Source organism: Chlorocebus sabaeus, chromosome 18 (genome assembly GCF_047675955.1).
Source record: "Chlorocebus sabaeus isolate Y175 chromosome 18, mChlSab1.0.hap1, whole genome shotgun sequence".
Classification (NCBI taxonomy): domain Eukaryota; kingdom Metazoa; phylum Chordata; class Mammalia; order Primates; family Cercopithecidae; genus Chlorocebus; species Chlorocebus sabaeus.
In genome coordinates, this window is record NC_132921.1 from 5558314 (window position 1) to 5574532 (window position 16219).

General features: G+C 37.3%; 1 protein-coding gene across 2 annotated transcripts in view; it reads right to left on the reverse strand.

The window, feature by feature from the left end:
• ZNF407 (zinc finger protein 407) overlaps positions 1 to 16219 on the reverse strand; it is a 461011-nt gene that overhangs the window by 186885 nt on the left and 257907 nt on the right. For both annotated transcript variants that reach the window (XM_008013765.3, XM_073006236.1), the window contains 2 exons: positions 5220 to 5386; positions 1476 to 1559 (listed from right to left, as the gene is read on the reverse strand). In XM_008013765.3, coding sequence (XP_008011956.3) covers positions 1476 to 1559; positions 5220 to 5386 — 251 coding nt within the window. The remainder of the gene's footprint in view (positions 1 to 1475; positions 1560 to 5219; positions 5387 to 16219) is intronic.

Below are 16219 nucleotides of genomic sequence, written 5' to 3' on the forward strand. Positions count from 1 at the left end.
TGAATGATATTCACACATCTAAAAGGAATGGCTGGCATTAGTTTGCATTGATCTTGCAAATGCCATATTGGGCAATGAAGCTACTTGTACCTAACTTGTTAAATACAACATATTAAGAATCGTTAATGTACCATAAATCACACATTTTATGTATTTTAATTTCATGCCATTTTGAGTATGACTGACGAACTCAAACCATTCTCATGAGACCTAAAGAAAAGTAGGACATTTAGTTACCAATTTTGTCATTAAGTGACTTATCATCTGAACTAGGACACATTTTAGAGTAAAAAGTGGTTCCATTAATAATTACAAGAAACTACCATAAATCAGCACTGTCCTAGGCACACATAAATTAGTATTATGAAAATAATTACTCATAAGACCCATTAGATTATATAAAGTAGGTAATACAATTTGATAAATGTTTAACACTTTTCATCCTGAAGTGTTCCTGATACGGTTTGGCTGGGTCGCCACCCAAATCTCATCTTAAATTCCCACGTTGTGGGAGATACCTGGTGGGAGGTAACTGAATCGTGGGAGCAGGTCTTCCTCGTGCTGTTCCCCTGATAGTGAATAAGTCTCACAAGACCTGATGGTTTTCAAAAGGGGAGTTTCCCCGTGCAAGCTCTCTTCTCTTGTCTGTCGCCACGTAAGACGTGCCTTTCACCTTCCGCCATGATTGTGAGGTCTCCCCAGCCAAGTGGAACTGTTAAGTCCAATAAACCGCTTTCTTTTGTAAATTGCCCAGTCTCGGGTATGTGTTTATCAGCAGTGTGAAAACAGACTAATACAGTTCCTAATCAAGGAATCTATTTTATTTCAATGAATCACCAAGAATGTACATCATGGAGAAAAAAAAGTCCTCTACAATGACCATAATTAACTCTTACGTTGCTTTTTGATGTCTTCTATTTTTAATACCAAGAACAATTGAAACAGCATTGACTTCAAATCCTATCACAGATGGATTGACAGACAGGAGGGTGGGGAGGGAGACAGGGAGGTAGGCAGAGAGACAGAGAGGAAGGGAGGGGGTAGACATGTAGCTACCGAAATAGGGAGGCGGGTGATTAGCTACTAGGTGGGTAGAGAGAATGACTGAGAGGGAGTCTGGCTGACAAAGACTCCCCATTTTCCACCCACAAGGCCTAAGGCAGAGATTTGCCGACAGAGAAGATAGTCTCCTGTATCTTTGGAAGCCAACCTGCTGTTTTACTTCTACTTAACATGAATTTACTGAGGGTACCTGCTTCTTGAAATATGGAATATGTCTACATTTTAAATATATAAAAACAGATGATTTAAAATCGTATGTTATTCGACTAGAATTATCTGTAGACCTTCAAGTGCACAGATGTTACAAAAATTAAAAAGGAAAGTAATTGACGACATGAAGAACTGAGGTTGGGGTGTCTGCCGCCTTGCCATCCTCTCTGCAGAGAAGGGGCCAGTGCAGACGCGGAACTGACCTGTGTGCTGCCGGCGATGCTTGGTGAGGGCGTGGCGGGTCCCGCCGGCAAAGCCGCAGAGGTCACATAGAAACGACTTCTCGCCTGTTGCAACAATAAACAGATGAGGGACTGCGGAGGTCACAGATCATTAAAACATATCTATCAAGGCTTTCAGGGTTACTAATTCCTCCAATCAAATGTTTCCATGTAAATATGTCAAATGGGAATGAAATTACCACTGCGGTTTATTGACTGTGATAAAATCTGAAAAGCACCACTGAACATAATTACATACTTGTCAGACCCATAAAAATTAGCTTTATTATCAATGGAATGGTTTTGTACAACTTCATTTCTGGTAGATGTCTTCCAGATGGGGCTGCTTTATGCACTTGAACAGTTTTTATGCATATCCTGATTTTTTACAATTCCCATACATCTGGCCTTTCTGAGCTGGGTAAAGATTGCTTGGAATAGTTAATATACAGTATATATGGTTCTGCTTAAAGAAAACAGATTGAATTTTCCAACAACTTAAGGATATTGAATTGGTTCTACCTGATTCTATTAGGGTCTTCCTTAATCACTTCCTTCTTAATAATATGAATTAAATGGTTTCCTTGAACATGCTGAAGATCCCAAGTAACAATAAAATCTATATTAGTACCAACAGCAATTCCATGCTGTTTATGTTTCTCGCTTTTACGGCATAAAAAAGAAAGTCTGGGGATTGCTAAAGAAATTGTACAAAAATTCATACTATTCATCTTTAATGATAGCTCTGGATTGGAAACCTTTGCAACACTTAGGGACAGATTTGGCAGACTTAGTATTTGTTAAATGTGTGCAAATGCTCATTTTTTAAGCACTTTTACACAAGCTAACATTTGCCCTACAGTTTATAAATGCAATCTATCTTTCCACTGCAGCATATTTAGGCAGTAAGTGCTGGCCAGCTAGGCAGATCATCCCATAAGACTCACAAAGAAAGGCAAAACAGAAGAAAAATGCCAACCTTAGAGAGATTCAGTGAAATTATAAAATGCTTTCCAGAAATAAAATAAATCATATGTATCTATCTTTACCTACTTTACTCATTTAGACATTTAATGCAACAAGTCTTTCAAGAGTTTGGCCAGAGTCAGGCTGTGTTGTTCCCAATCACTTTAGTATATCATAACAGAAACTTAACTTGTAGCATTTTGGAAATTATAATTGCCTTTTTAAGGTTCTAATAAATAGCACATACAGGGAGAATAACTTCAGTCATCAAAAGAGTCTTCCCTTTACTTAAGAACATTACTGGCTTTTCTACTTTCAACGAACACATATACTTCAAGAGAGTTTTAACCAAATTATGCTTAATCTAATTTCGTAAGGGTATGTTAAAATGTTCATTATTATCATTTTAAAAATAAGGCTGAATTTAACTATTTTTGCTATCTTTAGTTTCCTATTTTGCAGCTAAGTTTATTCCTTGGTATCATTATTTCAATATAGAAAGAATAGAGTAGATGGGCTGTAAAGAATAGTTTAATTATAATCACTCATTTAATTATTTAATCGATTTGAAATAAATCTTTCTAACTAGCTGTATTATCAATTAAATAACACTGAAAGTAGACTTTTTTTAATCCCACAAGACAATTTGCTCGTTAATATTAACACAGTTTTCTATGTTGAGGCAAAATCGTTCCCTCCAATCAATTCCTTGTTGCGGGTCCATGGGTGCTGCCTGCTGTGCGTATGAGGAGTGTGTGTGCAGCACCACACACGCATCTGGTGGTGTGTGCTAGTGGCAGTGGCAGTGCCGTATCATTCAATAAGCAACATTTCTAATGAGGAAAGCGCAATCTTAGGACTTCTGGATTCAAGTATTCTTCCTTTCTGTCATTTATGAACTTCTTTGTGGCCTGCATCTTGTGAAATAAAAACATGAACAAGCATAGAAAATCTCTCTTAAGATTTATATTTTCTACATGCATAGATGCTGCAATTTACATATATGCTGTATATATTTTTATATATTTTTATTCCTTTCCCTATCATGAGATTTATACATACAAAAACACAAAATTATTAATTTTCTATGTGATTTGATTCTCAATACATTAGTGACCTTGATTTTTTTATGTGTACGATTTTATTCAGGATGTTAGTCTCCAATGGATATCATATTTGCCTAGGTGGCTTGATTTGTTTTTCATTCTAAACTCAATTTTCACTCGCCATTTTTTTTTTTTTTTTGGAGTGGGTTGGGGTGTTAGGGTTGATCAGCAGCCAAATGGAGTGTTTTTTGAGAAAAAAAATTTTAAGAAAAAAACTAAAGGTACAAATTCCTGAATTTAGAGGGGGTTCATTCAGCATGCCCTATTTATATGATAGCAGAGATATAATGGGAGACTTCTTTTTGTAACAGCTTGAATTAGTTTCAAGTGTGCCATTTTGCATTCAAATGTAGAAAGACACGGAAACTAATCCTTTATTTTCTATTAGAAAACAGCCACTGTCCCCTATCTCTCATTATGGTGCAGACTACAAGACCTAACAACAAAAATCTATATTATTGATCCAGCCAAGTCTCCACAATTATTCTTTAGAAGGAAACGCCGACGATAAATTACATCTGCACTGGCTTTTCATCTGCTGTTCGATATAAGTGATCTCTCAGGGCAGGCTGGAGACCTTAAATCGTCAACACCCTTGTCAAGGAAGCTAAGGAGGCCTGGGCTTCCCACAAACTGCTTGAGAAGAACTTTTAACCTATGATTTCTAACAATAATATAAAATTCTTGGCAATCAGAAGGACATTTTGGAATGCTGATTAAAATTTATTATTTTTTCTTCCCTGAAACAAAATACATTCTGAGAGGTGTAAAGAGAAAGAAGACCAAAAAAATATCAAACAGCTCACAGGAATGTGGCCATAGTGCTAGAGAGAGAGACTCAAATATCAGCTTGTGAGGAAGTTTTGGGCCCACTAGACTTAGACTATGAAAAAGAAATCACAAACATCACAATAGGGTCTTACTGGGATTTACACTTACAAGGGCCCAACTGGGAGTTCTGGGACCACCCCTATCAAAGATGCACTCTCAGTGTTGCTTTGCCTGTCAATTCACGGGAATTCCACACCCTCTGTTACATGTTCTGATGTGAAATGTACGTGAATTTGAACATTTTTAATAATTTCCAAAAAAATTACAGTAGCTACAAGTGGATTAGTGTCTTTGTATCAATTATCAAAGTATTTGTATATATTACCAAAAACTCTTGGATCTGATAGTATCCTCCTCAGAAGAAAAACTAGTTTCTTAAAATGGTACATGAGAAACCAAGATTCACTAATGTTCAAACATATTATGGAAATTTGTTTACATCAGTAACAAAACACAAGACTAATTCTCTTTGAAAACTTAAACTCTCCATATGACCTTCTATAAAGATCTTCTAAAAAGATGCGTTAAACACATACAAATATATATACATATACAAACACCCACCATAAATGAGCTTCTAAATATAAACTTATTTTATGTAAACACATTCACACGGAAGCACAAATGTCACTTTACAATTGCCTTCTCCCTGAAAAATAATGAAATGATACCATACCTATAAATATATAATTACCACAATCTTAAAGCAGGACATCATTTCCATTGATTACTATGAAGATGGGATAATTAATGCCTCTGTCCCCACAGTCCACCCAGTCTACCTCTGCCCAGCCTCATGGGACAGGAAGGCGGCGCGGCACACCTGTGTGCGTCCTGTAGTGGTCTTTCATTGCGGAGGCTGTGAGGAATGAGTAATGGCACGTGGGCCAGGTACATTTAAACGGCTTTTCTCCCGTGTGGAGTTTCATGTGGTTGTTCAGGGCCCACTTCTCTGTGAAACTTCTATCACATAAGTGGCATGTAAATTTCCTGCATGAAGGAGAGAGAAAACAATGTAAATATGGCCCACACCAGCACCGAGGGCCCCAGGCAGTGCGTGTGCGAACCCTGAGGTGCGGTGCACATGCAGCCTCTGCGAGGAGCACTGCAGGCCTGGTCTGTCATGTCTGTATAACCAGGCATTGATTTTTCTGTCGAGGCCTGGCACTTCAGCCATTTATTCTCTGCTTTGCGGTTGGGCCCAACGGGTTTGAAAAATTCTGTTACAGTCCAGTCACCCCTGAGGCAAAAGTGAGAATAGATTTCACCTGTACAGGCCTACACCACTTATCCAGGGCATGGGCTGTCAGAGCAAAGGCTAAATGAAATGCTATCCATACTCAACCACTCAGACAAGCCCTGCTGTCTGCTGGTGTGCGGCTAGTACAGCTGGAGCAGGGACTCTGCTGCACGCACCCGGCGGCCCTGCACCACTATGCTGCAGGGAAGAAAAGGCAAACCCCAAAGCTGTTTCCTGAACCAGGGGTCCTTCTGTGTCACCATGTGGGTACGTAAAAAGGTTCCTTTGATAAGAATAAAAATAGATCATAACTATGCATTTTTATAAAATCAGTCTTTGAGAAAAACAAACCTTAACTATTTCCACTATGAAAAAAAATACTGAAAATAACAAATTAGTATTTATACAATATTTCAGGTTTACCATTTAAGACCTTATAATACCTTTAATAATAAAGGAACTCTGAACCATCAGCAGAACCTTGAATACTTCCTCCATTTGATCTTCTGCCCCTGTTCAATTGCATTCATGAAATAGTTGCTAACATTTACTTTACATTTCCAATATGAGTTTAAAACAATCCCTGTATCTAATAAAATACTGTCCAGTTAATTCAGAATAATGAACAGTCAAAAGCAAAGTAAAACTCAATAATCAACAGTAAAATATTACAGCGAGTTGACAAGCACGACGCCACAAAAGATACCGTCTGGCAACTTGGGTTGGCTATCATAAATTTTAGCATTTTAATGCAATCAGAACTATGAGTTTAATATTATCTGTGCTTTAAATTATGATATGAATAAGGAGATGTTGAGTGTATATTTTCACATAGAGTCTTTAACCATGCTTTTACAAATTTCCTTAGCCCCATGATGGCTGATAAAGAATCTCAGGGTCCAAATAATTAACTTTCCTATTTTGAGGCAAATGTGAATTACCTTAACAAATTCATCACTTGGAATATCACGGATTTCTAAGAATCAAATTATAAAATTGTCTTTTATAAAAATCTGTCTTTTACTCTATATAGTTATATTTTTAAAATGTAGCTCTTAAGTGTAATAGAAATAAAAATAGTTAAATATTTAAGAATTGCTATATAAGTTAAATGCTTCATTAATATTAAAATTGCCAATTTATTTATCTATATAATATATGTAAAGAGATACACTATATTTACACCCATTAACATGGACTAACTGAAATTACTATATCATTGGATTGTTACTTACTAGTACTAGAGAATGACAAATATAACTAAATACTTGGAAATGCACTGTAAAAAAATATCATGTCCGTATATCTCTTTGACGGGTCTTCATGCATTTAACATTTCAAAACCATGACAGGGATCTTATTTCCAAGATAAATTCCCCTATCTACTTATTTCTTCATGTATTTATTGTGGCTCTAACCTTCTCCTACAAGAAACAAATAAGGAGGTTAAGTAGATACTATCTTTTAACAAATAGTTTCTCCAGACTGTATTACAACTTTATGAATGACAAAATAAATCCCTCATTTTTAAATCTACTGTGATGTACATTTAACAAAATTACATCTATGAAACCTCAATATATGTACTCTATTATTCCTATGTAATAAAAATGTTAAACTAAAGCTTGTGCCTGTCGTGAAATGACAAAAGCCAGATAACAAAGAACTAAGACTACCACTTGACTTTCAGGAAACCTCATGTGTTCTACAATTTGCTTTACGAAAATAAATAAGTTCATTCTGGCGCTTCAAAAAGAACTGGTATTACCTATGTGAACTGTCCTTATAATGATCAAGACGTACTTAACAATGGGGTGTTTCCTGGAACTACACAAATTCTGAGTCTCAAATATTCTAAAATATTTGCCTTCACAGAGCAACTCAGTAAGACCTCTACCATCACCCAAGGATCCTGGTCCTCCTGGGGACCAACAGGAAGTCTATCACGAGGAACCTCCTAGGCGAAACCTGAGCTAATAATGCACACAGCTCTGTCTTGCCAGGTGAACCCTGCAAGAAGAGGGACATCAGTGTGTGTTCTGGCTGCACAGCAGCAACACCTGAACACCCACTGTCCCCAACACACTGTTCCACACAGCACAGAGAAATCAAAGGAAGAGAGGAGTCAGGTTTGGCTTTCAAGGAAATTATAGGCTACTAAGAGAAAAATCATTCACAAAAATAAACTTAATGCCAGAAAAAAAATTAAATGCCATTATACATTTAAAAGAAGAGCAATTAGCAGGGCAGACAGATAAGAGAAGGCTTCCCAGAGGTGGCATTTAATTTAGACATTTAAAAATAGGTGACAACTGGAAATGCAGAGCTAGCTGGGAGGGTGTCAGAGATGGGAGATGCACAGTCCCAGGGCTAGGAGGCAAAGGTGCTGACAGGCCTCGCTAGCTGTGACTCCTCCTCGCCTGCCACCCCCACGGAGATGCCCCTCCAGGCACCAGGAATAGGGCCAAGACCCGTGGCTTACCCGAGGCTGATTCAATGTTTTCAATGCTTTTCTATCCCCACATGGTGGACTTCCCAGAGAGATTTCTTGCATAACTGAATTTACAGTGTATTAAAGAGGTCTGTTTTGCAAAAGTTTGCTAGTGAAGATTGTTTTATAGGTCAGGTGAAGGATGTACAAAGATGAATAATTAGTAATTACATAAAGATTACCATCTAAGAGGGTATACAACACAAGCATGCATAAGAATATGATGGTATATGGCTCACCCTTGTTCTTGCGGCCCAGAAAATTGAAGCCCAGAAGAGAGAGCTGGGCTTCAACACCATTTGCAGTTCTTAGGTAACAGCGACTCTACAATGCTTACTACAAGTTCAAAACGCCAAACAGTGCTACCAGAATTGAAATGAAAAAGGGCAATTTCTTGTCTTCCCTTTCCTTGGACTTCACTAGATGTTTCTCTTGGATATAAAGAGATCTTAAAGGTTTCAAAAGGAAAAAAAGTCACAAGCAAAAGAAATCAAAATGGATCCACACTTATCAAGAGCAACATGGGTAAACATTAAATGTTCTACATAATACCTTTAGTGTCCTCTCAGCAGGTGTTTTCATTACAGAGTTCCTGGGACTGAGATGTCTATTACACTAAACTTTTCGAATAAGGCCCTTTCTCATGCAGGTAGCTATGATATGGAAGTCAATTAAGAGTTAGTCTTCTAGCATAAATTTAAAAGAATTCCTTTTTTTTTTTTTTTTTTTTAAAAGAGCCAGGGTCTTACCCTGTCACCTAGGCTGGAGGGCAGTGGCATGATCATCGCTCACTGCAGCCTCGGGACCTCCTGGGTACAAGCAGTCCTCCTGTTGGGATTACAGGCTTGAGCCACCTCGCCTGGCAGGATTTCTAAATTAAATAAGGGGTTCCTAAAATTCTAAGCACTTTTTCTAGTATTCTTGAAATATTTATGAGAGGTTTCTTCCTTTAATACTATGTGTGTTGTTTTTTCATTAGCACCCTACCAAATGTGGGCTGACTCTGGCCTTAGCTCAGCTACCTGCTAAAATCAGGGAGCAGAGGTGCAAGCCAGGGTGTTCAGCACGTGCCAAAGTATTTCTTCTCTGAAATTCTCTCATTATACGATTGATAATAACAGAGCCAAAATGAAAATCCACATCTTCAGACTGAAAAATTTTGAAGACAGAATACTAAATATCCTCATTGTCAGCTATATGACAATAACTGGAAACTCTCACCTGGTGTTGCCAGATGTCATGAATACAGTTAATCTAAAGAATAAGTAGGGAACTGAATTATGATTATAGGATTAATAGCACTGTCCTAATAGATATTTCGGCCTTAAAGAAACTCTGTGTTAGAGCATTTTTCTATTTTTGAATGTCTAAATATCAGACAAGTTATGTCAAAATATATAATGTATAATTTCAGATATATCTATAACCTTATGTTTCCATATTACTATGGTAAGTATCCTAAAAAGGTGTTTTTTTACTAATCTTTTTCAAAATACATTATTAAGTGTTATTTAAATTCTTTTATATCCTTTAGGCAAAGTATTAATTCAGCTATTAAAAACTTAATGAAAAATCTGCACACATCTCACATATATAAAGATACAGGTATTTTAATAATCTCACATATACAAAGATACAGGTATTTTAATAAAAGTGGTTTATTACTTTATTTTTTAACAGTAAGAGGAGTCACTAGGATATCTTTTCTTTTTTTTTTTTTTTTTTGAGACGAAATCTCACTCCGTTGCCAGGCTGGAGTACAGTGTCCCAATCTCAGCTCACTGCAACCTCTGCCTCCGGGTTCAAGTGATTCCCCTGCCTCAGCCTCCCAAGTAGCTGGGACTAGAGGCATGCACCACTATGCCTGGCTATTTTTTTGTATTTTAGTAGAGCTAGGGTTTCACCATGTTGGCCACAATGGTCTCCATCTCCTGACCTCGTGATCTGCCTGTCTCAGCCTCCCAAAGTGCTGGGATTACAGGCGTAAGCCACCGTGTCCGGCCAGTATATCTTTATGTTGTTTCCAAGTGTCACCAATGCAGGATAATTTTGGAGTGTAATTGCTTTACAATGTTTTTTAAAGTTGAATATATCTCAGGTAAAGTTACCTTTCACCCCAGAAGGTCCAGTCTAGACGTATACTATTGAGAAGCTATGCACACATGAGCATGCAAAAAATACCTCCCCTATTAAAATTTAAACAATCTTAAATATCCATCAGGTTGTGAGTAGACAAACAATGAATTTAATCACAGAAGGGAATATTATAATACAGTGGAAATGAATAAACTAGGGCTACATTTATTAGTACGGATTTTTTAAAATCTCAAAAAGGTGATTGTATTAAAAAACAAGTTGGGTGTGAAACTCTATCATTTATGTAAAATGTTGCAACAAAATAAACAGCATTAAATATCTAAACCTAGGTCATCCATGTGCAGAAGCATGAAGGTCTCATCACCATCACTGATCACTCTGTGGACGGGGGCCGGGCTGACAGCAGCACAGTGCTAACTGTAGTTCTAACATTTTGTTTTTAAAAAGAAAGAACTCTCCAGCCTGACCAATATAGTGAAACCCGGTCTCTACTAAAAATACAAAAATTAGCTAGGCGTGGTGCCACGGGCCTGTAGTCCCAGCTACTCCAGAGGCTGAGGCAGGAGAATCGCTTGAACCCAGAAAACAGAGGTTGCAGTGAGCTGAGATCACACCACTGCACTCCAGCCTGGGCAGCAAAGTGAGACTCTGAGACTCTGTTTCCAAAAAAAAAAAAAAAGAAATTTGTAATAAATATGACTATATGTTAATATCTTCCAGAGTGCTTCCTTTATTTTTGAAAATTTTTGTTATTTAGAATATTTTAATTAAGACAATCAAATAATATCTTATCTTCTCTATATAACTTGGACCAGTCTTTTCAAATCAGTAGATGAGACAAACTCCTATCTACAAAAGCCACATCAATGAGAAAGATTTGGTATGCTCCAAATGACATTTTAATAAAAGAGTGAGCTAAATTTTATCAAAGTATTTAAAAATTATGTGATCATTATCTTCTAAAACTGTGACAAAAAGGTGTTGATTGACTAAAAATTACTGCAAAACTACACTAATGTTAAAAATATGTAATTGACAGGGATTGCTTATCTTTTTGAATAAACAAAATATAGAACTATGAAAACAATGTGAGATTTACATAATTCATAGCAAAATAGCTCAATGTACTAATGAAGTTTATAACAATTTCTATGTTGCTCAAAGACTTCCAATTTACAGGCACTTTCTTTGAAATAAAAGCCTTTTTTAAAGATAATAATTTAATAATTTATGATAATATACTAAGAGAGGGAATGAAAATGAATAGGTCTTTGCCTAGAAGGGTTCCCATCTGAATTTCTTCAGAGCTGCAAATGTACCTGAAAACAATCACTTTTGTGAAGAACGCAGCACACAGAAGGCACACAGGGACGAGCACTGCTGAGAGGCCACCATGTGCAACTGACTCACAGGAGCGCCGTGTGCTTAGAAAGTGTCCCAAAAGACCAGAAAGCAAAATGAAGACATTCACAAAACCCTGCCACAGTAACAAATTCCGTATCTATAAGCATCATAATTGTGAGATACTTACAGTATTTTGGGCACAGGAAACATCTGAGTGAAATTACAATACTGCTTTTAGATTTTAAGTACACTTTCATACAACATGGACACTAGAACCACATTAAATATACCCAAATAATTCCACAGTAACCCTGTTCATCATATTTCTATGAAGTTTCAAAATATGATATCGTGCTTAAATTTAACATGCAACTTTAGGTGGAAAATAAAAATTTCCCAATACTGTCTAGAAATTTAATAATCAAAAATGTACACTAATAGCTAAATAACAGTAACTGTTAAGACCACAGTCATCTTTGACCATTTCCTTCCAAATATTTGTGTGTGTACGTGTGTGTGTACAAAGGCTAAATAAAAACCTTGCTCAATGAATGAAGTTACATTCAGATACCAAAAATGTTCCATGATAATACTAATATCGAGATCATTTAAGTTAGACTTTGAGAGTTCCTTGTTTCAGATTATATATAAAGTGTGAGCATAATTCATACTAAGAAGCCACAAAGACCTAAGAATAGAAAGGTTTCATTTACTAAATTCAACTCTGAAGGCTCTAGTGTGGCTTCAAGATGAAAGTTGAAAAACCTCCCCTGAGGGCTTTTAAACAGTTCACCAGGGAGTCTCCTACTTAAGCCAAGAGTCTTGAGTGCATTTTTGCCCTGAACAGGTGATAATTAGCCTAATTAACAGGCTAGATCCTTGTTAGCTAGTTGGAAAAGAAATTTAACCTCACCTCATGCCAAAGACTGTCATTTTTATACCTCTTAACATATCACTCAGGTTCTAAAAGCTGTGAAACATATTTTTCTAGCCCTTTCAATTCAATTCAAGGGTTAAAAAGCTTTTTGTCAAAATAACTTCTGGGAGGAGCATTAAGCAGAATATTAACCCCAGGCTGCCTCAGTCTACTAAGAACCAAGAGAATGACTCATTCTAAAAGAAAACATTCAATGATTACAATTGCTGTGCCCTCAAAGACCTCATTTCATCTTTCAAAATCTCTTTGCTATGAAATTTTTCTTTGTCAAAGAGACTATCAACTCTGACCAACCAAATTAATTTTAGCTGAAATTTTCCCCAATATACCAGACACTATACATCCGATACTTACCAGCACAATAGTATCTTAGATAAGGGGTTAGGAAACTATGTAAAGGACCAGAGAGTAAATATTTTCAACTTTGGTGGTCGTAACGTCTTTTTTTTTTTTTTTTTTTTTTTTTTTTTTTGAGACGGAGTCTTGCTCTGTAGCCCGGGCTGGAGTGCAGTGGCCGGATCTCAGCTCACTGCAAGCTCCGCCTCCCGGGTTCACGCCATTCTCCTGCCTCAGCCTCCTGAGTAGCTGGGACTACAGGCGCCCGCCACCTCGCCCGGCTAGTTTTTTTTTTGTATTTTTAGTAGAGACGGGGTTTCACCGTGTTAGCCAGGATGGTCTCGATCTCCTGACCTCGTGATCCGCCCGTCTCGGCCTCCCTAAGTGCTGGGATTACAGGCTTGAGCCACCGCGCCCCGCCGGTGGTCGTAACGTCTTTGATACAACTACTTAACTCTGCTGTTGTAGCACAAAAGCATCATAAACAAATTAATGCGGCTGTGTTCCAATACAACTTGACAGAAACACGCAGTGGGCCTACTCTGGCCTGGAAGCTGCAGTTGACCAATTGCCCGATTGGGTGATAGGTCAAATGCCCCCACTTCTGCCCCTAAAAAAACCCCCATCTACACAGGGTAAAAGGACCCACATCGAATGTCGTAGGCACACAAAGGTCCACGAAGTCCAATCTCAGGGTCCAAGAAGTTGGTTTAGTTCTGAACTGATCCATATTTCTTGCACAGCTTTAAAACTTCAACATGAGAAGAACAGGTGGAAGGAATTATACTGCATATGAGACCCATTCCAGTCAGAGGCTGCCCTGTCCTTTTTAAAACTACCCCCTTTCAACTGTACGGCAGGGCTGGAAGGCTTGGAAAGTTGAAACAATTCTAACTAACCATAGAAGTCAAGTCCGGGAGAATAAGACGTATATTAAATTGCCACAGTTCTCTAGTCTGAGCTAAATGAAATTTTATTGCTTCAGGTTTGGTAAAAAGTCACTGGATTTATGTAAGGAAAGTTAAAATAGTAATTACTAACATTGGATTAATATTACTGTTTAAAGAACAAATAAAGAGAATTTCTTTTAAGTCATCATCCTTACTGATGTACATAATTTGAGGTTAAAAGATAAAATGCATTTCAATCCCCACTGACGCCTTCATTCCAAATGCCTTAACTTTCAATCTTTGGACATTTGCTACACAATTCTAACAATCTTCAAATTATTATAGTTCAGCTACTTCTCTATCAACCAACCAACAAGAGATTATGTTCGGGAATTTACTGTGTGTCTAGCAATGATCCATGCTATGTACAAACCTATAAATAAATAAAATGCATCCACTCCTCCCCAAAAGGAGCCTATGACTCAATGGTCAACACTAATGTCACTGAAATAATGAGAACATCAGAACCCCATACTATGTGGGACTTTTTAAAAAGTTTTAAAAGATGTTCAGAAAAAGGGTCAATACACATAGACTGAAATAGTTGACAAAGGCTTCACTGTTAAGATGGGGCTTCAGGGCTTCAGACAAGTCTCAAGGACACAGCCAAGTGGTGTGACGGAAACAGCAGTTACTGAGACAAACTCTGGGGCCCAGGCAGCCAGGTGGTATGCATGAGCAGTGAGCCACCCATGTTCACCAGGGCTGTAGGGGAACATGCTACACAGGACGAGCAATCAAGTTGCACAATTTTAAAAGTCAGATTAAAATGCTCTTGATAATTAAAGAAGTTTGGCTTTGGTATAGATGACAAAAGCAACCAACAATCTCTTCTTTGTTTTTTGTTCTTTTCCTTTCCTATCTCTCTTCGTGCTTGCTTTTCACAATTATTTGACTATAATTTTCTAAGAAGCTAAATGCAGCCTTATCTTTCCCAGGTGCCCATGATCAAAAAGATACAGTACATATGCATATAACCCACAAATACACATATGTCTATGGAAAAACCTCCTCTAACAATGCCCTCGTCTAAGATTTATGATGACATCATTTTCACATGTGGCCAAGTAATGTACGAAACAGCATGTTAGCTCTAGCAAGGCTGCTATGTTTCAAGCTATATACCTATACATGATACAAAATGTTATTTCAGAGAGCTGAGAACCTCTGTTTCATTTGCATGTCAATGGAAAATGTTTTAGTAACTTTTAAGATGACATTATTTTAAGATGACTATTTACAGCATTAGAATGAATTAACAAATATGACGATGGATTTTACCCATAAAACCAAAAACAGGCTTACAGGAAAAAGAAAAGTATAAATAAAAAATAAATCAACTACAAAATCAACTCTAGTCACATTAATTTCTTTTAAATTTCAATATACTAAACAGATCTGGCATATTAATGGAAGCGATGAACAAAACCTGTCCCAATTCAACTTATTATCACAGTCTACCTCATCAGGAAACTGATACACACAGAGATGGGAAAAACCTAGTAAGGAGTTTAGACTGTAGTGATATAATAGTACGACTAGAAAATATTTCATTCATATTACTGTATAAAATTTTACTAGTAAAAACATACATTAGAGAAAAACACTGGATATCTGCATAGAGCAAACTACTCCAAACCCTCTACTAATAAACCCGATGGTTTCATAAGAACAGTGCTGCTCAGTTCATTTCATGTCACAGGTTCAGAAATCACGTCTGCAGTCAGATACTCATGCTGGTGAGGAAAAAGCAGCTAGTCAGTGTCTAGCCTTGGGCAGCCTCCCAGAGTCTCAGAAGGACCATGGAATTTTTATTCCTGGTATGTATTCAAGTCAGTATTTCTACAACATTGGGCACAGGACACGTGTTCAATTCTGCAATAGAGCCCACATCATCGGTGCTCTATAAACATAAATTAAGATAATTATTTCACAAACTGTTTAAAACAGCAATAAGAAAGTCATAGTTTCTTGCCAGCAATTCCTGCCAGGTCAAACTCCCCAGAAAAGGTCTATCGTACATCGTATAGTTTAAAAACAATAGTAGTTTTCTAAACAAAGTTAATATGCCAAAGACAACATGGCTGATCATAAACAGTGTCTGCATTAGACACAAAACACATGGGATTTAAATTTATTAATACTAGAACCCTGTTAGAACCATTACTGACACCAGTGTATTTAACTCTCTGAACTTGGGACACTAGTTAAGGGATGGCAACCATCACTATTTATTGTTAATCTGTAATGTGATTTTATGCAAGATTCAAACTATAGTAGATTAAATTTCTTTCCTTTTTTTTTTTTTTTTGTGGTAGACACAGGGTTTCACTACGGTTTCAAGGCTGGTCTCAAACACGGGGGCTCTAGGGATCCTCCAGCTTCAGCCTCCAGAGCAGCTGGGACTACAGGTACATGCCACAAGGCC